General features: G+C 51.0%; 1 protein-coding gene across 1 annotated transcript; it reads right to left on the bottom strand.

The window, feature by feature from the left end:
• ATOH8 (atonal bHLH transcription factor 8) lies at nucleotides 1-24,301 on the bottom strand. The gene is made up of 3 exons (XM_058803821.1): nucleotides 23,876-24,301; nucleotides 9,559-9,750; nucleotides 1-1,588 (listed from the first exon to the last, which is right to left on the bottom strand). Exons 1-3 carry the CDS (start codon nucleotides 24,299-24,301, stop codon nucleotides 1,583-1,585), a joined length of 624 nt encoding a protein of 207 aa, XP_058659804.1. The 3' UTR covers nucleotides 1-1,582.

Genomic DNA, 24,301 nt, shown 5'->3' on the forward strand with positions numbered 1-24,301 from the left:
TAATAATGACCAGCGGTGAGAGTGGAGGGGGAGCCATATAATGAGCTCCTGGGAGGGGGTTTGGACACAGCTGTCCCACGTGTCCCAGAAATGTGGCAGAGGACATCTCGAGCTCCCTGGGAGCCAGGGGACAGGCTGGCACTGAGCAGCCTGGCACCCCAGACCCAGGTTTGGCACAGCAGCTCCCGAGCTCGGGGCTCACCAGCCCATTGCTCAGCTTGGGAAACGAGCAGGCAGGCACTGAGGAGCTCAAGTTTTGCATAATCACGTCAGTAAAACAGAGACTGTTCCCTCCCTTGCCCAGTGCCTCCTGCCTGCCCCAGTGCCTGGCGGGGCTGGGCCAGACCCCACTGGAGTAAGTCAGACACAGGGGAGGGAACCTGATTCACACTGAGGGCCAGGATGTGAATCTGGCCCCACAAATAACGGCATTTCCCCCTGGGATTAACAAAACATGTTAATCTTTGTTTGGGAACTCATTTTTTTTTTTACTTGAACACAGAGCTCTGTCCCTCCATCATTAGCAGATGTCCTGCATACGAACTGCATTACCTATAAAGTCTGCTTACTCCAAGCAAATGTTTCTCCATCTCTTCTCTTTTTTTTTTTACTTCAATTTGAAGTGAAAGGTACAGTACAGGATTCAAATGCTTTTGCATTACACGGGTTTCTGACCACTTGAAAAACCCCATGGAAAAAACGACTTCACAAACCTGAAACACCGGCTGAATCATTTTGCTGCACTTCTTTCTGCCTGGCTGAACTTTCTTATGATTTCTATTTTTTTTTTTTCTCTCTCTCTCTTTGCTTTACATGGCACTTTGCTTTCGCTTGTTTAATTTTATTTCTTTATTAAAAAAAATAAATCCATAGCTCCTGTTTCAGCTCTCACTTAGTGTCAGTATTTCTACCCTGTGGATGTGTCGCACAGGCAGGAACATCAGGAAATTGCCCAAAAGGCAGAACTATAGAGTAGCTCAAAGGAAGAAGCAAACCTGAACACCACAGCATGGTTCGGTGTTGCCCCAGCTCTTGCCCACACCAAAAGCTGGCTCCAGGGAAGTGCAGGCTGCAGAAATAAGAGGTAACTCACAGAAGGGTACAGAAATTGGGCTTTGTCACCCACAGCTGGCTGGCCTGCTTGCCACGATCTGAATGGCTCCTCTGACTTTTCTTTGGCTCAAAGGTTTAACATTAAGGCAAAAATAAGACACAGTGTAGAAGCTCCATCAAATCTTTGGCACAACAGCAACAACAACAACAACAAAAAATTACTGTACACATGAGCTGAGAGGGTAACATTTCCCAGTTAAGCAAAGGGAAAAGTGCTAAATAAATTGCACGTACGAAAAGGTGGCTGGCTTAACAACAATAAGAAGCATCCCTGTCCTTTTGTTTTTCCTTTCCTTTTCCTTTTTTCCTTTCCGTTCCAGAGATTAAGAAAGTTCCTTGGCCAATCGTCATCTCCAATAGGGGTTTCTGCAAAAAAGCTGCTTTCAGTCTTCATCTGGATCGTGCAACCTTTGCCAAGACCAGACGTAGCTCTGGCTGGAAGCCCTTGTGAATCCTCCCTTGCTGGTTGTTACTCCTGGAAGGAGAGAGAAGCACCGTGAGATCAGTGGGCACGCGGTGTCCCTCGTCCTTGGGGACCGCTGCCCGTGGATCTGCAATGCTCCAGAGCTGGGCTCACACTGGAACCATCTGTGGGTGCCACAGTGGAGGCCAGGGCCTGCACAGAGGACAGGGGGTGGCAGACAGGAAGAGGAGGGCTTGGGGAAGAAAAACAACACAGTAATTTGGCGTTGGGTCTAACTCCTGCCTGCCGAAACAAATAAATAATTAAAGTGATGGCAAATATCTGCTATTTTCAGTTCAGGAGCTGATCTCAGAAAGCAAAGGAGTGGCAGCTAGAAGGGTTTAAGCAGGAGATGGGCTTTCCTTCCACATCTTAGTTGTTGCATTGAATTTTCTGCAGGTATAGCTGCTCGGTCTGTGGGACTGCAACTTGTCCCATGTGCCTGTCACAGCTGTGGCAATTACTTGGGAAATTACACTGGGCTACAGAATATTATGGCCAGGTCCATAGGAAAATGGTCAACTCCAAACCGTGGCAGCTTGAGACAAGGAAATCTCATCTAAACCCCCTTCGGCATTAAAATAAGCGCCACAAATATCCCACAAACAATGGTTAACATAGTTCAAAACAGAAGAAAATCCTCAGGGCCTGAGGATTTCATGAGATCACATCCCCATTGTCCAAACTGCCTTCATCACGTGGGCTCTAAATCCTCTTTTAAATAACTTAGGAATTAGAAACTTGGAAATGAGATCACATTTAGCTAGTGCTACCAGCGTTTCTTGCTTTTTGCCAGTGGATTTAAGAACCTTTCAGAGTGCAGTACAGCTTCTGAAAGTCCTTTGGACACAGTCACCAATTCCCTGAACAGGTCAGCCACATTTCTGTCAGTCCTAACAGGGTCAAACTCCTTAAAGCCTGGCCTGAAAAACTTTCTTCCCCAGTCTGTTTTGTTTCTGTACTGCCTGTCCTTTTCCACCGCTGGACATTGTAACATCAGGGTATAAAATGCTGGTAACCTGCTGGTATTTATTTGATTTACGGCTATCATTAGGGCAGCTGCTGTGATATCAACGATTACAGCTGGTCATCCATGACAGGCTAAGGGACAGGGGAACCTAAAGTCCACCTTTTCACCCCCTCCTGTCAAGTGCAGACCCAGGGAAGCTCAGGACTGCCCCAGGACCATCAAGGTTTCTCTTGATAAGAATATTTCACTAAAAGCACCCAGGTCATCCTCCATGCAATGAATGCTGGTGTCTGCTGGACCTTGGATTCCTGGAGCTGTCTCTGGACAATCCTACCTAGAGCTGCTCAGAGAAAATGTAGGAACTTGCTCTGATTCAAGGTTTTATTTGGGATTTTGAATAAATGAGGTTCAGGTGGGAGAATGACAAACAGCCTTATGCATTGCCAATGTTTCTGTTGGGACCCTTCAACAATATGTAATGTATATTAATAACCTGTAATAGAAAAGGAGGTTTTTTAATTTATCCCACATTTACCAATGGAAAGAAAATGTGAAAGAAGGGAAGCAATGACTGCTGTCATCAATATTAAAAGACAGCAGAGAGATCAAAAGCATTTGTGGGTTTGGGGAAGCAGGATGGCTTTTAGGAAGAGGAGTCTCAGGGCCAGGTCTCTGCTCTGAAGTCGCTGCAGCTGGGGAAGATCAACCATGGGGGAACAGGAGGGAATATGCACAAACCAGGCCAGGGCATTTGTGCTGTGCCTTCCAGACACAGGAAACGGGAAGGGGAATGGAGAGATCCCCCTGCAACACGATGGAGATGCTCAGCACACCTCACTGGCACCACTGGACGGGTCCCCAGGCACTGCCCAACGCTTGGCCACGGGTTATGCGTGGTGGGAAGAGGCTTTTATTTCCCCCTCCACCCTTTTTTACTCAGCCAGGAGCTCTGAAGACAGATTTATGAGCCTGGGTCTGCTTTAAACTAATAACATCAGAACTCCCATGGCTCTTGAATTTGACAACTGGCCCAATGACCTTGGTGAGTTTGCAGCATCCTGGAGCATTTCAATCTCCATAAATCAAAGCACTTCTGGAATTGAGTCAGCCTTTGTTCCAGGGCTTCTCCTGTCTCTTCTACTCACATCTTCCTTCTGCTGCAGTTACCCAATATCTGTGGGGTGGATCTTACCCTATTCTTGGCAACACCCTTGCTACAGAGGGGATGGATCCTATGCTGGGATCCTGCTCCCACCAAGGGAGCAAATCCCTGGTCCCATCCCTGTGCTGTGATGTGACTTTAAAGCAAAGGGGCTTTTGGGGTGCTGTGATGGAACAGGGGAGTCCCATATCACATCCTTCTGTCAGGAAAAGCTTTGGGCCCTGCTCTTTGGGGTACTGAGTCCCACATCACATCCTTCTGTCAGGAAAAGCTTTGGGCCCTGCTCTTTGGGGTACCGAGTCCCATATCACATCCTTCTGTAAGGAAAACCTTTGGGCCCTGCTCTTTGGGGTACGGAGTCCCACATCACATCCTTCTGCAAGGAAAAGCTTTGGGCCCTGCTCTTTGGGGTCCTGATGCTCAATGCCCCAGTGGGCTGATGCAGGGTGTGCAGTGCCCTTGGGGTACCCTGTCCAGAGTTGAGTGATCTTGCTCATGAACTCCTCACGAGCCTTAGCACCCGTGCCCCACCTGCAATCCTTGTTTTGGGCTGCAGGGACACGCAATGCACAAGTGATAAACAAATTACCCTCACTACCCTCTCACTGCGCTGTTTATCAGCAGGTCCCTGGGTGGGTAACCCTTCACCCAGCATGCAGCAGGGATAACCCATGGCCGGGCAGACCCAGGTCCCCTCCGTGCCCCCGGGGATGCTGTCCCGTGGCAGACGGACAGAGGGACAGGTGGCTCAGGGCGGGTTGGGCTCTCCTGTGGTGCAGCTCCTCCCTGGAGCTGGCGGCCGTGGGGAGCAGACTGGCTGGCTGCCCGCGCTCGCCGGCAAGTCCGAGCAGGGAAATGAAGCTATTTTTAAAGAGGAACCTCTGCTAAGGCAAACTGCAGGGGAAAGGCAGGTCGAATCTCATAATGAGACCCCCTCCCTCCTCCTCCCCACACAGGATGGGAAGCCACGAGGAAGAAATGCCATGCAGAGCATCAAGGTTTTACTGTGCTGGCTCTGAATGGTTCTGATAATCAATATCAGATGATCAATAACAGCGAGACCCTGCAGTCAGGATCAGCTGCACAAACCAGGGGGTGGGAGCTGTGGCTTTATCTCAGGGCTTTGTCAAAATAAATCACGAGTCATGATACAGTGTTATCAAAAAAATATGCTCCAAGCAAATGGTTTCAGTGCTGTACAAATCAAGTCTGCCACTACCATTTCTCTTTTATAATATAAACGCTTAACTTGTTCACTCCTGCAGGTAAATACGCCTGCAGAACACCCTCCTTCTAATTTTTTCAGCAGGAATAAGTGTTACCTACAGCAGGAGCTCTGCTTTTAGCAAAGTAGCAATGAGGGGGCATCAAGGCATGGCACAACACCACAATAACTATTTTATATAATGCAATAATGACATACATAATGTCAGCCCTTTTAGTGCAGCAGGCTGCAACAAACAGAGAAGCTTTTTGTTCCATATATGTTTCTATATAGTTTAATTATCTGGGAAAAGACATATATACAGCTTATTTTTAATTTTTAATTCCTTGCGTCTGTGCTCATCCACACACACAGGCACAAAAACAAGAAACTAAATTCCAGCCGAAAACTTTTATTGAGCTCCAACAGCTCGCCTGTTATTCATAACCCAGTTTCCTCTCTCACAAAGAGACCTTTCGCATGGTTTTGGTTTTTTTTTTTTTTAAATGTGTGTGTGTGTTTCTTTTTTTTTTTTTCCCCTTTTTTTTTTTCCCTCCCCTTCTGCCTCGCTAACAGCTGCTCGCAGTGCTGTATCCTGAGTGATGATGAGGTTCTGAAAGTGTTTTTTTGGAACAGATGGCCAGGAGAGAGCTGGGGAATGTGCCAGCAGCGAGCTGGGGAATGCGCCAAGTCCTGCAGTGACTGAGTACTCCGGGTTCCAGCTCGCGTGCCTTTCCCCTGCCCTCTGCCCCAAGTGGCGCCAGCAGGACTTCCCAGCTCGCGCTCCGAACATCTGGAGTCTGAGACTGCCAGAAGAGCCGCCACGGGGGGAGGATGGAGCAGAGAGAGAGAGAGAGAGAGAGAAAATGTCCCTCACCCATCGCTCCCTGCTCCGGCTGGGCCCCCATGGCCGCGGCGACGCTGCGGCCTAGCACGGGGCTGATCCTGAGGGGAAGGGAAAGGAGCCTTGCCACGGGGGTTTGGGGTTTGGGGTGCTGGGTGCTGGTCCGTGCTTGGATCCTGCTCTGTGTGCACTGAGTGACTGTGGTTGTGAATAAAGTTCTGCCCCACAGTTTTGGGGTCAGATCCTGTGGGGCTGGGGGGCTCCAGTGCACAGCTCTGCACCCTACAAATAACAGGGAGAGCCCCCAAGCCATGCACCCTACACCCTTATCCTGCAGGGCACCAGAATTCAGCCCTGGAAAAAAGAGATTCTGGGAGCAGCAAGCTGGACCCCAAACACCACAGAATCCCTGTGAGGCTTTCAGATACCCCCTGGCCACTGAGGATCCTGTGCCATGCAGAAACGGGGTACCCTGGGGGTAAGGAAAACTTGGCCTTCCCTTTCTCTTGCTGCTGCTGCCTTTCCTTTCTCTGTGCTGCTGGAGAATGCTCCTGGCCGGAGCTGAAGGCAGTTCCCCCCTTTTTCCAGGACATCAGCGTGGCCCCTGCAGGACTTGGGGCTCTGCTGAGGGTGTTGCAACCCAGATCTCCAACGTGGTGCAACTCTTGGGTGCACGGTTAAGGACGAGGCTTAGTCCAGATCATTTATAACCAAGCAAGAGGCAGCTTTAAGGAATGAAAACTATCATCAGAATTCACCACCACCACCCCCCCACAGTCAGCTTTTTTTCTTCTTTTTCTAAGAAAAGGCATCTGAAGCCTCCTTTGTTGCTTATAAATGAGATCTCCCATCACCAAGCACCCTCAACTGCAAGAACTAAAATCACCTTATAACTGCAGTCAGGACAGAAAAGGGGATTTTCTTTTTTTCTAGTCAACTTTGAAAGACTAAAGCCAACTTTTCTAATTAACAAAAATGGGAATAGAAAGGGCGGGGGGGGGTAAAACCACTCAGTAAATTTCCTATTGCAACAGCAAAATATGAACAACAACCTAGCGTTAGGGACACAGGATAATTTGCCCCCAAAAACAAAGCAAAAGGCAATGCACAATCCAGCAAATGCAACATCTGGAGTCTCTGCCTGCCAAAACAAACTCCAACCAGCTACTTTTTTGTGTGAAAAGATCATGGTGCCACAGCACATTGCAACCAGAGATCTGAGAGAGAGGCAGACACACAATAAAATGGAGATGACAGGAGATAAGGGTGCTGTGGACCTAAGGTGCAGCTCAAGGAGGTCTGTGCTCAGGATCGCTGGGATTTTTTAAAGAGAGAATATAAAAGGAAACTCAAAACAAAACAGTAACAGTAACAAAAAATAACAAGCACCCCAAAGCCGATAATTCAGAGGAACTGCTCAGCGAGCAGCGGTTTCAGAGACCTGATTAAAACCACACAGAGCTCACAGAAACGTGCCGATCTCAACATGAATGAGGGAGCAGCGATTTTGGGCCAAGCCATTGTACCCTCATCCATTTGCCTGTGTGAGACCCCCCAGGAGAGACATCCCTCCCCACCACCTGACACCCAGAGCTTGGACCAGCTGCACAGCCATCCCACATCTGTAATTGCCCTCTGACAACAGCCTTTTCCTCCCCTGAGCTCACGATCTGCTGGGCTCAAGGAGAAAGGGAGGCGTGCAAGATGAGTCCTCCCAACGCAGGCTTTGCATCCCCACTCCCATCTACTGGGGTTTACCAGAGTTACTCAGTGGTACCTGCTGGTTTTGGCTTCATCAGCAGCTGGATGAGCTCCTGCCATCACCTGAGCAAATACTGATGGAAATTAAAGTGTACTTGTCATCCTTAAGGGCTGCCGTAAACTGGCAGCAGAACTATAATTTCCAGCAAGAAAAGCAAGGCAGAGCAGGGACTAAGACCCTGCCTTGGGTACCAAGCCTGGCTTTTTTTTCTGAGAGGGCTTTTGGAGAAAGTTTAGGGTGGGTGCCCTTCAAGAACGTGGAGAAAAGGCAGATTCTCTCCTGGTGATGCTGTTTCTGTGGGTTGGTGGTGCCTGGGAGGTGCCCTGGTAGAGTTCATTGTTCAGGCACTCTTGGTTGGCTTGGGGCTTTTCTCCATGTATCCACTCTGAAGGGAACCACCATAAATGGTGTTTTTTTAATTCTTTTAATTCTTAATTTAATTTTTAAATTAAGGACGGGCCCAGCTCTAACCCTCAGATGTAAACACCCTGGGATTTGGAGCCACTTAAAGTCTGGCTCCTTGTTTCCTGTCTTTAAGCCTGCATTGGTTTACATACACCAAGACAATGGGTCTCAGCCCACGGGGCACCCAAAGCCTGAAGAGCAGCCCAGAAATGTGCTGCAGCCTCATCAAGGATGCTCATTCTCTTCCTTCCCTCCCTTGTGACTTCGGGAGGGGATCCAAGACCTAACTAGCAATCTACTAAAGCCTCACAAAGGATGCTCATCCTCTTCTTGACATGGAGAGGGGTCCCTAGACCCAACCAGCAACCTTCTGAAGCCCCAAAAATTATGCTTTTCTCCTCCCCCATCTTAACTTGGAGAGGAGACCCAAGAACCAACTCTCAGCTTGCCCCAGGGTTGGCAGCACCACTTCAGTGTCCCTGGGACACCACTGCCTGTGGCACTACAGAGCCCAGGGTGAACCCCCAGGGTGAACCCCCAGTCTGGGGCTGTGCCCTGGAGCTCCCCACACCTCCCAGTCCCAGGCAGAGCTGCCAGCTGTGGGCACGCGGGGCTGTGTCTCTCTCTGCCTGGCACTGCTGCTCCGTGGGCATAAATACAGCCCCTGACAGCCAGAGGAAGCAACAGGGAGTGTGCTATTGTGTTTATTTATAAACTGAGTTGCTGCAGGATGATTTGTTGGGCTGAAGAGGAGAAAAAGTGAGGAAACCTGCCCGAATCAGAGGCAGATCTTAACAACACCGGGGAAGGAGCCTGCTCCCCAGCTTAGCTGCCCATTCATCCATTCAAATCCTGCTGATTTATTATCCTGCCTGACAAGCAAGCTCAGGGAGCAGGGGGAAGTTCAATTCAAGTTTACAAAACTCTTTTTGTCATAAAAGCCTGAACAAAGACATCAATCACTCCTTTAATTCAGCCATGTCACTCTCTGAGAGGAAAACTGGCAGAACGCTCTGCTTCTTCCTCCCGCCGCTTGACGATGATTTCACCTAATTGGTTCAGTGTTAAGTAACCTAAAGGAATGCAAGGCGTAATTAGATTTAACGTTGTTTCCTCAAGATACCCACATGTCCTTCAGGTCATACATCTTACTAATGTGTTTATACATATAATGTCTCCATCAGCTACCTTTTTTTTTGTTGTCGGGTGATTTTTCTCGGAGATAAGTGTGAGATTAAACAAAACAGAAAACACAGGAGGGTGACAGCGTTTCACAGGCTCCCAAAGGCGACTCAAGGCAGGTTTGGTTTAACAAGTAACAGTCCCAAGATGACTCTTAATGGGATCAGCTCGTGCTGAAACACACGATGGGTGACTAACAAGGGGAAGAGCAGGGAGGAGAGAAAAGCTTTTGATTAGGGAGGAATGTGGTTATTACAAGATCAGATGGATGGAGGAGAAAAACACACAGAGAGAAAGGCGAGGGACAAAAAATATCAGGCAAATTTCACAAGGTTCAGAAAAGAAGGAAACTACTTTGGATTTTTTTTCTTCTTTTTTTTTTTTTTTTTCTCCTCCCTTTTGTAACTTTTACCATTTTTTAGGGGGTGAGCTGGGGGAGAGGCTGTAACATACCTTCCTTTTTTTAGATCTTCCTTCTGCTTGTAAGGTCCTAGTGCACTGCTCCACGCATTCAGAGAAGCTCATGTTACTGTGGTCAGCGCTGTAATCCAGGTCTGCTAGTCTGGCCAGGGAAAGGATATAGTTACAGGCTATTCTCAAGATGGCCAGTTTGGACAACTTTTGACCATAAGAATAGCAGGGAACCTAGAAAGGGCAACAGGGAAAAAGAAATAATTAAAAATTAGGCCAGATAAACAAAACATCTCGCTTGAAGCATGACAAAACAACTCTCAGTTATTTTCTTCGCAGTTTTAACACAAATAGAAACTCTAGTGATAAAATACCATATGGTCCCAACGGGTTTTTAAGAAGAACTCCCCTGCTGATCTCCATGGGGATGAAAGCAGCACGAAGCCTCTTGATTTCAGCAGGGCAGTTCTGCTTAAAATGTGATGGCAGGATACAGCCCAGGACATCTGCCTGCTGCTCAGGTCACCTCTTGGAGGCCCTGTTTCTCAGAAACCTGCATCCCCATGCCTCCCAGTAACTTGTCCCGAGTAACTTACTCCCTACAATCAGCTCCCATATCATCACAGGTCTTGCAGAATAAGGCAATAAGAAGATATGAGCAGTTGTATCACTCAAAAATCAACAATTGTGACTTTCAGCCCGTGCAAAAACACAATGTTGTTGAGTAGCAGGACCTTGAGTGAGCAGTAATTTCTACCTGTTCTAATTTCTAACACTCCATCATGGTACCTCACCCCACAAAAGAGACCAAAACAGAGCCTGTTTCAGGGAGCTGGGTGTATCTTATGCAATTTATTTCTTCATCCTTAAAGATTTCTATTGCAACGTGAAACATTTGAACAATTCAAACTATTCTGAATGGGGCTCAATAACTGAGCAGCATGTGGTTCTTGCTGCAGAAGGGTGGGTTGCTTTTCAATCATGATCTATAAAAACACTACCTCTACACTTGATTTTAGGTATAAAACTTTAATATGTCCAGCTTAAAGAGAGGTCTTCTGAATTCAACATGCTTGGGCACCCCATTTTCTAGTCTGCAAAATTGCTGAAGGTCACTCAGCCTTTAATGAGCAAGAGTCTCTTGCCTACAGGAAACTGAAGCTGTGCATTCATCTGAAACCCATCCGAGCCCCTCAGGTTGTCTGACCACCTGTCAAAGCCTTCACATCATCAATCATTGGCACACCTCAGTGTTTCTCCACCACCTGCCTCTGCACCAGTCTCCATTCTCCACAGCCCTCTAGGGTGTCACACTCAGCTTAGGGCTGGGGAGTTTTGTTTCCTCTTGCCATGCCCGTGCCTCAGCTTCTCTCTCCTCCACAGGACACAAAGATGGGATCACCCCTGGAATGCTTTCCCTGACTTTACAGAAGGTAAAACGGGTTCAAGCCCCTCCACAAACCCCACAGCACCCACACACAGCTGCCAAAGGAGGAGCAGAACAGCTCAGGCACAGACAGGATTTCCCCAAGTGTTCTATCAGGCTCCAGCTACCATCACCTCCATCACTACAGCGAGATGTGCCATCCCCAAATTTAGCAACCCATGATAGATCTTTTCTGCCCATGAACTTGGTCTGGTAAGCTGAACCAACCCTGCTGATTTTGAGGAGCCACAACATCTTTTTGCAAAGTGTTCTCTCCAGTCTATATAAATTTTTTTCTCTTTTTGCTTGTTTTGAACTTGGCTCCTACTGTCTTCCCTTGAGGTACTACAGTTCTGTATTAGAAGAGAGGACAACAGATATTTATTCACCTCCTGTGACATATGTTTTTTAGTTCACCATCATCTTTTCAGCCTCTTTTCCAAAAGAAAAAGATTAATCCTGTTCAGCAGACTGTTCTATGGAAGCCATCCCATATCTTTGGTGACCCTTGCTGCTCTTTCCTGAACCTTTCCCAGTCCCTTTGGAGAGGAGATGATCAGAACAACACAAAGTGTTCATGTTGTGGGTGCATGTATCTAACAGATGCTTATGTTCTCTGTTTTTTTTTAATGTTCCTTTCTTCCTAATTCCTGATTTGATTTGTGACTGCTGCCAGACACTGACCTGAGACTTTCCTTGAACCATCTAGAGAAACCCCAAGGTCTCCCTTCTCTGAAATAATGATCAGTTCAGAGTCTATCACTTCACACATGGACTCTGGTATGGGTTTTTCCATATGCATCACTCCACTTTATCTGTGTGGTATTCATTTCTTCTGCCATATGATTACCTCATCACTCAGAGTCATGAACCTCAGCACAGCTCACACGGACACAATTTCAGGCGGTGGAACCTGACATTCCCTGTTCAAAGCAGGGCTGAGCTCAGAGTCAGGTCCTGGTTTGTCCACCCATGATGTCCCTCCCTGCAGGAACTGGCCCAGTTTCCCTACCCACCATTCCCTGCCTCTACACTGACCACTGACCCACACTCCCAGCCAAGCTCTTTGGTTTCTTCTTCCCCAGGGAACACTCTGCCATGGTGCTTATGGAAATCCAAACTGGCTGCTTGGCTCACCCTTTCCCAAGAGCACAAGGATTTTAGGGCTGTTGACCCTATGGGCCATGTCTTGTACAACACACAGAATCCTTTAGGCTGGAAAACACCCTAAGGACATGGGCTCCAACCATTAACCCAGCACTGCCAAACCCTCTCCCCAAGCACCACACCTACACATTTTCTGGACACTTCCAGGGATGGTGACTCTGCCACCTCCCTGGGCAGCCTGTTCCAATGATTTACCACACTTTTAGTGAAGGTATTTTTCTCATATCCAATCTAAACCTCCCCTGGCACAACTTGAGGGCATTTCCTCTTGTGCTATCACTTGTTGCCTGTGAGAAGAGACCAAATCCCACCTGGCTGCACCCTCATGTCACGAGTTGTGCAGAGCCAGAGGGTCCCCCCAAGCCTCCTTTTCTCAGGCTGAGCGCCCCAGCTCCCTCAGCTGCTCCTCATCAGACCCTTCCCCAGCTCTGTGCCCTTCTCTTGACACACTGCAGCACCTTCATGTCCTTGTAAAGAGGGACCCAAAACTGAACACAGGATTGCAGCTGTGATGTGGCTGAGGTGCCTCTCCAGAAACCAGCCATAAAACTTCAAATGGCCTTTTTTTAATACGCACCATCTACTACTGATTCCCCTGAAAATACAAGGAATCACAGAATAGCTTGGGTTGGGAGGGACCTTTAAAGGCCACCTACTCCAAACTCCCCCTGCCATGGGCAAGGACATCGCAGAGATTCTGTTTAAGAGCTCCTTTTTGTCCGACAAAACCTCTCTCTAAATCCCTGCCTTCACTTTTTTTTGCTCCCAGCAATGCTCCTGCCCTCAGTACCTGGTGCCCAGATGCAACGAGCTGAGTTCTTTTAAAGCAAGAGCTCCAGGCAGCAGCAGGAACACCCAGGGCTCTTTGGACGCCAGCGCAGGGAAGCGGCAGAGACCCCAGATCAAACAGCACCAGGGAAGAACAAAGCAAGATGGAAACTAAAATGGAAGGATTCAGTGAAATGTGGGAGTAATTTCAGAATTAGAGCAAGAGGGAAGTTAAATTGAGTGGAAGGAAAATAGACCATGAAATCCTTGAGGCTGATGCACAGACGCTGTCCAGTTACAACACAAGCCGGCAGGCCAATGTCTCCTTTCCTCATCTGTTTTGCTCTTTCTTTTGTGTTTTGGGATTTTTCTTTTTCTTAAGGAAACAAAAAGAAACAAAACAAAACCCAAACTATTTTGTAGGACGTGTTTGCTACAAAAGGCAAGGAAGATTTCAGTGCTAGCACAGCTGACAAAACCCTCATCTGGGATTACACAGCACTTTTCCCACACTGCTGCAGCAGAGTCCAAACTGGAGCTGCCCTGTATGCCCATGGGAAGAGTTTCACCTTGAGGTGTTCAGAGAGTCCTGTGATGGGTGCAGGGCTCCAACATTAAGAGATAAGAGGTTTTTTTGCCATGGTAACAGTGTTAGAAAAACTATTTCATAGGAACCCTCCCTGTCTTGGCTCAGCTCCTGCCATTTTAATGTTTCCTTTTGAATTAAACATGGGAAATTAAGAGAGGAATGAGCCACTTAGTTCAAAACCAGAGCCAAAACTTCCCCAAGTGTGTCTGTGTGTAACTTTGGTATTACCTCTTCTTTAACACAAAGTCTACAGGAAAGAGGGGACAGATTTGTACAAACTGCAGTAAGGGGTGTCAGTGACACACAGAGAAATCTTCAAAATCCAACTTAAAACAGAGAGAGTGTTTTAGAGGTGGGAAAAACACCTGAGGCTGGTGTGGCCCTGCAAGTGTAACCCTGCCAGCTCCCACAGAGCCTCCACACAGAACTTTGGCAGGCAGGAACGTGCGCAGGTATCTGTCCTGCTCCCGGCAAGGACCAAACCCTTCCCCTCTGTCACCTTCTTGCTCCTCATGCCTGAACTGAACAGGCTCCAGTGCTTTGATGGGGCAGCTGTGAGCTGAGCAGGTCCATCCAGAGCCAGGGGGAACCAGGCTCGAGTTCCTGGGCAGTTAATGGAAATATTTCCCTTATCTGACCTCACCGGTCTCTGGGGAGCAGCAGCACAGCTCACCATCTTGCCTGCAAAATCTGCAATGATTAAAAGGAATTAGGAAGGAACTGCAACTGAAATTTCACACCAGCCCTGAGGAATGCAGCTGTCTGCGAGAAAGGCAAGGATACCAGCACCATCCTCAGCTTTGGGACATCAGCACAGAGTGAGCTGGGACCAGAGCTCCAGCCAGAGGATGTTTGTTAGTTGTGTCTGCAAAGGGCTCTGCAGAGTCTCATGGGTCTTATCAGTGATCCCCAGGCTGGCAGGAGTTGAAGCAAGGCAAGATGAATGCTCCTGGGACATATCCCTGTGCAGAAGAGCCCTTCTTTGGCAGGAAAACAGAAAGGGATGTGACCTAACAGGTCTGGTCTATCCTTGACGTCTCAGACTCGGAGGCAGCGCCCTTGGAAAACCAGAGATGCTCCCTTTGAAGTCCGTGGGAAGGCTGCTGTGCTCCTGACCTGCAGCCAGCCCTCCTGAGCGGGGCAGGGACCCACTGCAGCTCCCCAGGGCATCACTGTCACCCACCAAAGCCAGGGGCTGGCATCTGGTTCTGACATGGCACAGGGGAGGAGGCTGCAGGAGGAGCTTGGGGAAAGCAGGAGATGGTGAAAGGGCACAAGTGTCGCCCATCTCTAGGGTGACACAGTATGTTCAGGCAGGAACGTGAGCAGGTATCTGTCCTGCTCCTGGCAAGGACCAAACCCTTCCCTTCTGTCACCTTCTTGCTCCTCATGCCTGAACTGAACAGAATTCAGGGCTTTGATGGGGCAGCTGTGAGCTGAGCAGGTCCATCCAGAGCCAGGGGCAACCAGGCTAGAGATGAGGGTCCAGAGTGTGTTCACTGTGATGGCTCTGCAGAGAACAACCAGGAGCATCCTGTGCACTTTGGGAGCATTAAGCCAGTTCACATCATTGAGCTTCTGTGTAGCTCTGTCTTTATAAAATAGATACCATTTCCATGAACACCCTCTGGACCTGTACAGATAACATCTGTGAAACCAAGCCTGCTTTTACACTGCATGAAAATGCTGGGGTAAAGAAGGGTGTTGGGTGCTGGGGGTCCAGATGTCTCTGTGACTGTGCTCCAAATGTGATTTAGCAGCACAGACGTGCACAGATCCTCTCCACAGAAGGTCACACAGGGCAGAATTGGGCCCCCCAGGCCCAGCAGGGAAGATGGGACAGCTCTAAGGCAGTGGAGAGCTCTAAGGCACTGCTCTAAGGCAGAGTTTGAGATGCAGCACAAGCCAAGCCCTCCTGAGCTAGCTCCTCAACATGCCATAATAAGCTGCTGAATCTACCTGCCTGCTAATTCATCTGGTTTATTTTTTATTCTGGGAGTTAAAACACATCAGGGCCCCTCTCCTTGCCCCCCTCCCCCAGCAAAACATTTGGCTGCCTCTCCCTGCATCCCAACACGCAGCCCAGCGGCGCTGCCTCATTGTTTGTGCTGAGCTTCCTGCCAAAAACATTTCCAGAGGTTCATATGAATGTCCAGTACTTCACAGTCCTGGCTGTTGCACATCCCTTTCTAGCCCAGGGTGAGTCAGACACTTCCTGGGGCTCAGGCACCTTGGGGAACAGTGGCAGGGTGGGGCAGAGGACTGACAGTGTCCCTGCCTTGTCAGCCCTGACAGGGGAAGCCCCTCTTGCATGATCTCAAATTATCTGTAGAGCTGCTGTGGATGTGGGGATGCTCATCCCTGAAAGGATGCCTCATCCCAAGGCCAAGCTGGATGTCATTTTGAATAACCTGGGCTAGAGGAAGGGTGGGGTTCGAACTGGATGATCTTCAAGGTCCCTTCCAGCCCAAGCCCTTCTGTGATTCCATGAGTAAGATCCTTAACAAGCTGAAGGCTTTGCCCAGATCATTGGCTCTATTTAAGATGTGTTACATTGTAGGGAAGGGTTTAGAGCCAGCCTTTTTCTCTTTCCACTCAATTCTGGGGGTGAAGTGAACACATATGTGTCCTTTTGCTGCTTGCAGGACTCATCTAATGACTTTGGTGTGTTCAGGTTCACCAGCAAGGTGACTTGGTCTCCCTACCTTGTCTCAACAGCTGCAGGCCCTGAGTCCTTCTAATATTCCAGGTGGGACAATGATGACTTACACAGCTGTAGGATGGAAAAGCCTGCAAGTACTCCTGAGACATCCTTTCACAGTCCTACCACATCCCTTCAGAGCTGATTCCCAAATATCCCTCCTGCAGCACAGCAGCAACCAGGACCCACCCATGGCTCCTCTGGTGCTCACTACCCTGACCTGGACCTTTGGGGCAGCACCCTTGGGTTTGAACCCAGCCAGATCTAAAGCCAGATCTTGCTGTGTGGATAGATAGCATGGCAACCATGGAACTGCTGCTAGGAAAGGGCCCCAAAGAATCACAGAACAGTTTGAGTTGAAAAGGACCTTTAAAGGTCATCTAGTCCAGCCCCCTGCAGTGTGCAGGGACATCTTTAACTGGATCAGGTTGCTCAGAGACCTGTCTAGCCTGACCTTGAATGTTTATAGGGATGGGATATGTATCACCTCTCTTTGGCAACCTGTGCCAGTGTTTTACAAGCCTCATTGCAAAAACCTTCCTTATATCTAGTCTAAATCTACTCTATTTTAGTTTAAAACCATTATGCCTATGGCAACAGGGTGTACCAAACAGTTTGTCTTCCTTTAAGGGAAAGGGGTGAAGGGGCTGAAAAAATATCCCAGAACCTTTTCTCCTCCAGGCTGAACAATCCCAACTTTCTCAGCCATTCACTTGATCAGCTTCCTCTGTGCTTGCTCCAAGAGATCCACATCTCTCCTGTGCTGAGGATTCCAGAGGTGGATGCAGCACTGCAGGTGGGGCCTCACAGAGCAGAGCAGAGCAGAGGGGAAGAGCCACCTCCCCTGACCATCCCTGGTGTCACAGGGTCAGATGTTCCACAGAGCTCTACTCCAGCAGCTACTCCGTGCCGTGGGGCTGAGAGGCTTTTGCTTTCTCTGCCCCCAAATGCAGCGGCAGCAAGGGGCAGCCCTGTGCCAGCAATGCAATCCCAGCAGTTTGAAAGCAAGCCTCACCCCTGCCTCACCACGGGGAGCTAAGTGCTCAGCCCAGGCCCAAACCCAGCTGGAAAATGCCACCAGGAACAGCAGCAGCACCGCTCAGGCAGGAGCCCCAGTGCTGACCGAGGTGCCTTTGCCTCTTGGGTGGGTCCAGGCTGTCAAACATCCCAGCTCCTGCTTCCCTCCCAGCTCCTGGCTCCCCCATCGCTCACATTACACAAACATGAGTTCACTGCTTGGAGCACGAACTGGCTTCCTCCAAACAAAACCTAGGTGTGGTGCTGGGTGAGTTTACCAGGAGTCCCTTCCAAATGGCAGCCTGGTGAATGCTGCCCCAGGCCTGGCTCTGCTCCCTTTGGGACAGTTGTCCTGCGCTTCCCACAGAGGTTTTGCACCCCCAAAGCCTCCTGCCCATCCTCGGGGCACACAGAACACTCCCTCAGCATCACGCCTGAAAAATATCACACTGCTGGGCTGCAGCAGTGACCAAGTCCAGCTGCATCTCTTACCTTATTGCTGGTTCTTTGAACCACTCCCCAAAATAGTAACTAGACAGACAATTACTGGGGTTATCAGAGGAGAAATCCCAGGGCTACTGGGCACAGAAAATCTCCTCAGAAAGGGGCTGCACTATAGTGGGAAAACACTTTTTTGGGTGGTAGTTTAGTAGTGGCCATCTGCATCTCTGAAGTCCAATGGATCCAAATCCCTGGTAAATAGTAAAGCAAGCTCCACTGGAGATAATGGCATTAACTCAGCTTGGATTTGGTGACTCTTGGACACCACAGGATTTTCCCCTCTCTTGCTGTCACTGCTGAGCCCCAGGAGCTGTCACCATGAGCCCGTGGCAGCTGCAGAGGAGCAGAACCTCCCACAGCACACTCATGGCTCTGTTTGCATCCCTGCCTGGCACAGGGGACAGTGCAAACCAGGACCAGGATGGGATATTTCACCTGGGGAACACACATGGCACTGACCAAAGGAGATGCAGGCTGGGAACAAAGAGCCTGGGGAGATCTCTGCAAGGCACTGAGAAGTGTCCCACCTCCCCACTGCAGTCCAGAAAGGAATTTGACAGTGGATTAAGGCAGGGAGCAGAGGCTGGAGTCAAAGCTTGATGGAGAAAAGCAGATTCTTTTCTCCAATATCAGTGGGAGACATAAGAAAACACAGAGGTTAACTCAGGGTGGCTGCAGCAGGCAGAGCAAACACCTCCTGACAGGAGCAGGATTTGTAGCAAAGGATAAAATCAGCCAGACAGCAGCCAAGGGAGCAAAAATGCCTTGTTCTTGGTGACACACAGCCATTGTTTTCAGGATTTTTGTCCTTTTGTTTGGTTTCCCCCTTATTTTCTTTCCTCCTGTGTTGCTTCAGGGCAGTATTTTGTCATCTTCTTTAGCTGTTAAACCACAGGGCTGCCCCACTCTGGGTTCCAAATATCCATCAGTGTCACTTGGGACTGGCAGCAGCCACGGAGATGCTCTGGTTAACACTGGGCTGCTCAGTGACAACACCCAGCACTGGCACTGCACACTGTGTCTGGAAGATGCTCCTGCTCTCCTGAAGTCCAGCTGCATCCCTCCAACAGCCCAACCTTCCTGCCCAGCCTTCACTCCCGGAGCTCAGTGGGTGGTTTGCCTACAGGAGCTGGGTTTTAAGGCACCCGAGGGTTTCCTGCTGGTGGATCACAGAGGGATGAATCACTGGGAACAGGGCTGGCAGATGTCAGCAGGTGACCAAGGACAGCTCTCAGCCAGGACACGTCAGTGACACTGGTCACATGCAGGGTCCTGCCTGCAGAGGTGACAAACCACAGCCACCCTTGGGATGGCACACAGAGAGGGTGAGCACGCAGTGATGCACCCACAGAGCGGCCTCAGCCTCTGCTGGCTTGTGGCTAAGGCACTGCTCAAGCCACAGCTCCTCCATCTACTGCCTGGTTTGTCCCTTCAAACCCCTGCAGACGGTTTGTCCCCACAGCCACAAAATCTCCTCCTGCAGCCTGGAGGCTTCTGCTCCTGATGTCTCACCATGCTCCCAACGGGAAGGAGCAGGGACTTTTCTGCACTGATTTAACAGCAAGCCACAGCAGCCACGTGCGTGCCGGAGGCACAGAGTGAAAGGGAAAACCCTGTGTGGGGGGAAAAACCTCCATTCCAGCAGCTAAAAAGCCCTATAAAACCCTAAAGCATCTCCAGAACCCACACGAGTGCAGAGAGCGAGGCTGTCAGCTGCTGAGGCAGAGAATGTCCTGGCAACGTGGTGGTGAAAAGATTGAGGCAAACGCCAGAGCACTTCAGGGGAAGATAAATGTCTGTGGACACATTTGCTCCCGGCACAGACTCCAGCTCGCTGTGGCTCCGTGCATCACTCTCTTCAGGAGGAGCTGGACAGCAGTGCTCCAGAGACAAACCAGATGTGCAAGCCCAGGCAGGCTCCAGATCAGGAAGGCTGCTCTGGTTGTCTCCATCCATCCAGGGAGAGTTTGCTGCCACCTTAGGGCTGTCAGCACAGCTGAGGAGCTCAGTCCCAGCTCCTGGGAGTGCAACATACTGGTTTGCTTGGCTGTCCATGCAGTCTCATGGTGAAGAGCACAATTCCCTTCTGGCCAGGGCTTCCAGCAGAAAATCTGGTGGCTAAGGCCGTACTGCAATAAAAGTTACAGTGGTTCAGTTTCACAGATGGGACTTGCTGGAGGATGAGTCTCTCGCTGCCAATAGGAATTTGCAGACAAAAAAAGGAGACAGAATTGCACTGCCTGGAGAACAGTTGCTTTGAAGATAGGCAATGTTGTTGTCACATCTTGCCTCCTCCAGACGGTAGCACCACTCCATGAATTTGAACATGAAAAGGATGGGTAGGAATCTTCACATGGAGGACAAGGTGACCCCAGGTCCCTGTGAACTCAGTGCTGTCTCTGTCTGCCTCAGAGATGTTTGGGTTTCTGACCACCCACCTTGGCAGGGAGAGGAAGATGAAAGGGATGGAAGTGACAACACCCCATGTCACATGTGGAGGGTCCTGCAGCAGCCAGGGCAGTGCAAGAATTCACTGACCAGCACCTGCCAGGGCATTTGGGGGCAGGAGAGCAGTGCTGCAGGTAGGAGCTGCCCAGTCACAGGGACAGGAGCTGCCCAGTCACAGGGACACCAGAAAGGCAGCAGCAGATGGACAGCCAAGTACAGCAGAAGTATCTCACCACCTCCAAGTGCCTCAGAGCAGGTCAGTGTTTTCCAAGGAGAACTCCAGTTTGCCTCAGGAGCCTGCTGTCAGTGGAAGGATCACTTGGACAAATGATACTTGGGGGACAAAGGGGGAGAAATCTCTTCCAGACTTAATAGCTGAAGACCACAAATACCAAGACCAGAGGGAAGAAGCTGATTCTCAGGAGCATCTGCTCTCCAGTCCAACTTCAGTGCTGTGGCTGTATGGCATAGGCAGCAGGGTGTACAGCAGCTCAATACAGAGAGGGAGAGAAATCCTCGTTCCTGGTGGCTGTGACACCAAGGGTGAACACAATGGCAAGGACACCTCTCTCTCAACAGCAGGCAGCTTCCCAGAGCTGGCAGCTGCCCGCCTGCCTCCCACCTCTGAGGGGCCCTGGCCTCCGAGGCAAGCTGGGGACAGCTCAGTCCTCAGGGACACGGCTGGGTTCTGGGTTAGCCTCTCCTTGTGCGAAACAACTGCGTTTGGCTCTTCCTCCACCAAGAACTGGGAGGAAAAAAAAGCACCCACACCCCTTCCTGCCATCTGGAGAGTCAGCCAGCACAAGCCAAAACATGTGTGCCATATGCAGGCAGCTGTGGAGCGCCGGGCCGCCGCCGTCAGCCCATCTGTGCGCCGTGCTTGCTGCGTGCCAGGCGCCTGCCCTCAGGTGGGCTGCTCAGACAGGGAGAGTGTCCTGCAGAGAGCCACGACTTCCCTTTCCTGCTCCTCCTCCTCCTCAGCAAGCACGGATGGGCTCCCTACAGCGTGGCCGTGGTGGGTCTGATCCTGCAGCAATGGGGTTTTATCCCACGTGTGCCAGTGAGGATGGCTATCTCCACTCCTGCATCCAGCAGGGACACCTGTGGGTGTTGGGTACCAGGGGCTGAGGAAGGCTCCTGCTTCCAGCAGCTGCACAGGCGGCACCTGACCCCCAGCCAAAGGAGCGTGGGGCCAGGGTGGGCTGTGTGCAGGCACGGCACAGTCCCCTGCTCCTCGCCCTCCTGTCCGCAGGGACGGATCAGTTTCAGTGCCTCAGGAAAAGCCTCCCAGCTGCTTAAGAGCCTGATATGTGATGACAAGGAGGGGACAGAGGACTAACCAAGGAACAAGAGGGGAGGCCTGCAGCAGACAGCACGCAGGGATTGCCTCTCTCAAGGGGCTGAAGGCCCTTGGCACGCCCTGGCGTGTGGGAAGGCGGTGCTGCCCTGAGAAAGCCTCCCTACTGCGTGTACCTCCACCAGGGCATCTCCACAGCCCTGCTGGCCAAGGTGTGACAGAAAGGACCCTCCTGTCCCCCGATGTGAGCAGCCCCCCAGAATCCCCTCTGCCGTCACGGATGACGCGAGTGCCAAGGCAGCAGCGCCGTGCGTGTGTGCAATGAAGCTGGCTGTCACCTGATGTCACCGACGGCACCCGGCGCGCCGCTGGCAGCCCAACAAGAAATGAATACAAATGTCATCCAATGATGGTCGGGACAGCCAGCCCACCCCTCAGCAAACTGCTAGGAAAACCTCATGGCAAACATGTCCCAGAGAATGATTTCTTTCTCTCTGCAGAGCGAGCACAGCTCGGCCAGTTCGCTCCAGTGCTGACCCTGGAGAGCGGCTTTCACAGGAGGAGAGGACGGCAGCTTGTTCTCCAGGCTGCCTGGGCTCCCAGCTGAGTCCATGGCTGAAGAGATTTATAGAGACAGGGCCAAGGCCAGGAATCTGAGGCTTTTCAAGAGTTGCCCATTTCCCCAAAGAGTGCGGCTTTAATTTGTTGCCTGCCTGACTTGTGCTTGAGGCTCAGCCTAGAACAAGATTGCCAGTGATTTGGGAAATCAGTGCTACTTCCCCTTGCGGTTTTGGTGGTGTAGATGTCTGTCCATGGAGAATCAGACTGACACTTCCAGGCGTGTTACAAACAGTCACCAAAAAACTGAAATATGGAAGCAGCTCACAGAAACAAAATATATCAAGTCTGGAGTTTGCACAGACAAGGGGTGGCCTCAGCACCGGGGGACAGCACCCAGCACACACTGGATTACTGGGATTATAACAGGAGCAGTGAGATACCACCACAGCACAGTGATCAGAAATGCTCTCGTTTAGTTGTTCACCAGCGATTCTCTCCTGACACACAGCTCTGGTCTCAGCCCCTGAAATCTGTTTGCCAAAGTAGATGTCGGGAAAGGATTAACTCTTGGGGTGCAACCACCCAGGACACAGCAGCCATTGAGAAGGGCTCTAGGCAGCATGCTGAAGAGAGGAACAAGCAGATTTCCTCTAAGCAGGGGAGCAGATTGAGTCCTAAAGTGAGCACACTTGGGGAATGGCTCACATTAGTAATGTCCAGAAGATGGTAGGGAAAAGCCTGTGTGTGTGAGCTCCCCTGCAAGCAGAGCACGCTGCTCCCACCAGGCTGGAGGGACCATCCTGGGAGAGGTGATGCTTAACGCTTCTCACAGACTCATCTGCAGCTTACCACCCTCTGAGCCCTGTGCCTCTCCTCCTTCCTGCACACCTGGAACAGTCCCATCAACGTTTAACAGAAAGGCAGAAAAGCCAGCACATCTGGGCTTGCACAATGTGACAGCACATCTTTGTCTATCACTGCACTCTACACGGTGCCTACATGCACAGAAGGCTGAGTACAGGGGCCAGGGCACTGATTTATCCTTGTGCAGAACATACAAGATCCTTGCAGCTTCTATGCATCTCTCCTCATCCTGGGCAGGTAATGGAAGGATTTTGACCAAAACCTTTCATTTACCTTTCAAAAGTGCCACCCTGACACTGTGAACATATCCTTTACAGCCAACCATCAGGATTTTCAAGTCCTCTCAGCAAGAAAGCCCAGCACAAGACACACTTCAAACACAGCCTACAGTAAAAGCCATGGGAAGCTAACTGGTGGAGTACCACAGCTCAGCTTGGCTATCCCTCATAGAACGTTTCAGAGGCTGCTGCAAGAACCCCAAGGGCTCTGAGGGATCAAAGTCAACAGGAGCACGGTGCTGCCCAAATTCCCGGTGATCCCTTTGGGGCAGCTCACCGCAGCTGCACAGCTGGCAAGTACACGTGCTCTAGGTACAGGAGCATCACCCCAGCTCCCAGCTTGACCAAGTGCCTCTCTACACACTCTGTTCTCCCTCGGAGGGATTTATCAGGTTTGTTTTATTTTTCGCTCTCTACACCACTCTCCCTCTGGGAGAGAAAAAAAAAAAAGTCCAAAACTTTCTAACTGCAAGCAAATTAAAAGCCCTTATTTATTTATCTTGAGCGTTAGCACAGTTCTAGGGTTGGTACTTCCAGGCATTTTGAACCGACTTCCCCTCCTGTCAGGCGGCCACTCGGCTCCTGCCCTTCACCTCCCCCGGCCCCGGGGCAGCGCGGGCGCTCCCCGCACACCCCGCGGGTCCCGGCGGGCAGAGCCCGGGCCGGGCAGGCGGAGCGCTGCGCGGTGCCCCCGCGGGCACTGCGGGGCCGGGCGGAGCGGTGCCCGGGCGGCGGCAGGTACCTGCTTGCGCAGCGCCTCGAAGGCGGCGCTGATGGTGTGGACGCGGGTCCTCTCCCGGGCGTTGGCCAGCAGCCGCCGCGTCTGCTGCAGCGCTTTGATCTCGGGCGAGACGCCGGACGCCTCGCCCGGCCGCGGGCGCGGGGAAGCGGCGGGCGGCGGCGGCGGGGCGGCGGGGAAGGCGCTGCTGGCGGCGGCGGGGCCGAGCGCGGCGCTGCGCGGCTCCCAGGCAGGCGGCGCGGCGGCGGCGGCGGGGGGCGGCATTGCGGGGGGGGCGCGGAGCGCGGTCCGCCGCCCGCTCAGCACTTTGAGCTCCACGCGGAAACTTTTGCAGCCGCCGTGCTTGCGCCGCAGCCGCCGCAGCCCGCCGAGCTCGGCGGGGCACAGGCGCGGCCAGGGCTCGCCCTCGGCCAGCGGCGCGCTCCGCAT

This window comes from Ammospiza caudacuta, chromosome 4 (assembly GCF_027887145.1).
Source record: "Ammospiza caudacuta isolate bAmmCau1 chromosome 4, bAmmCau1.pri, whole genome shotgun sequence".
In the NCBI taxonomy this organism is placed as follows: Eukaryota; Metazoa; Chordata; class Aves; order Passeriformes; family Passerellidae; genus Ammospiza; species Ammospiza caudacuta.

What these genes read in the sequence shown, in the direction of transcription:
- ATOH8 (XM_058803821.1), bottom strand. Translation starts at nt 24,301, where the DNA reads ATGCGGAGCGCGCCGCTGGCCGAGGGCGAGCCCTGGCCGCGCCTGTGC. An exon ending in TCGAGGCGCTGCGCAAGCAG is followed by an intron (nt 9,751 to 23,875) that starts GTACCTGCCGCC and finishes TGCCCTTTCTAG; the next exon opens with GTTCCCTGCTATTCTTATGG.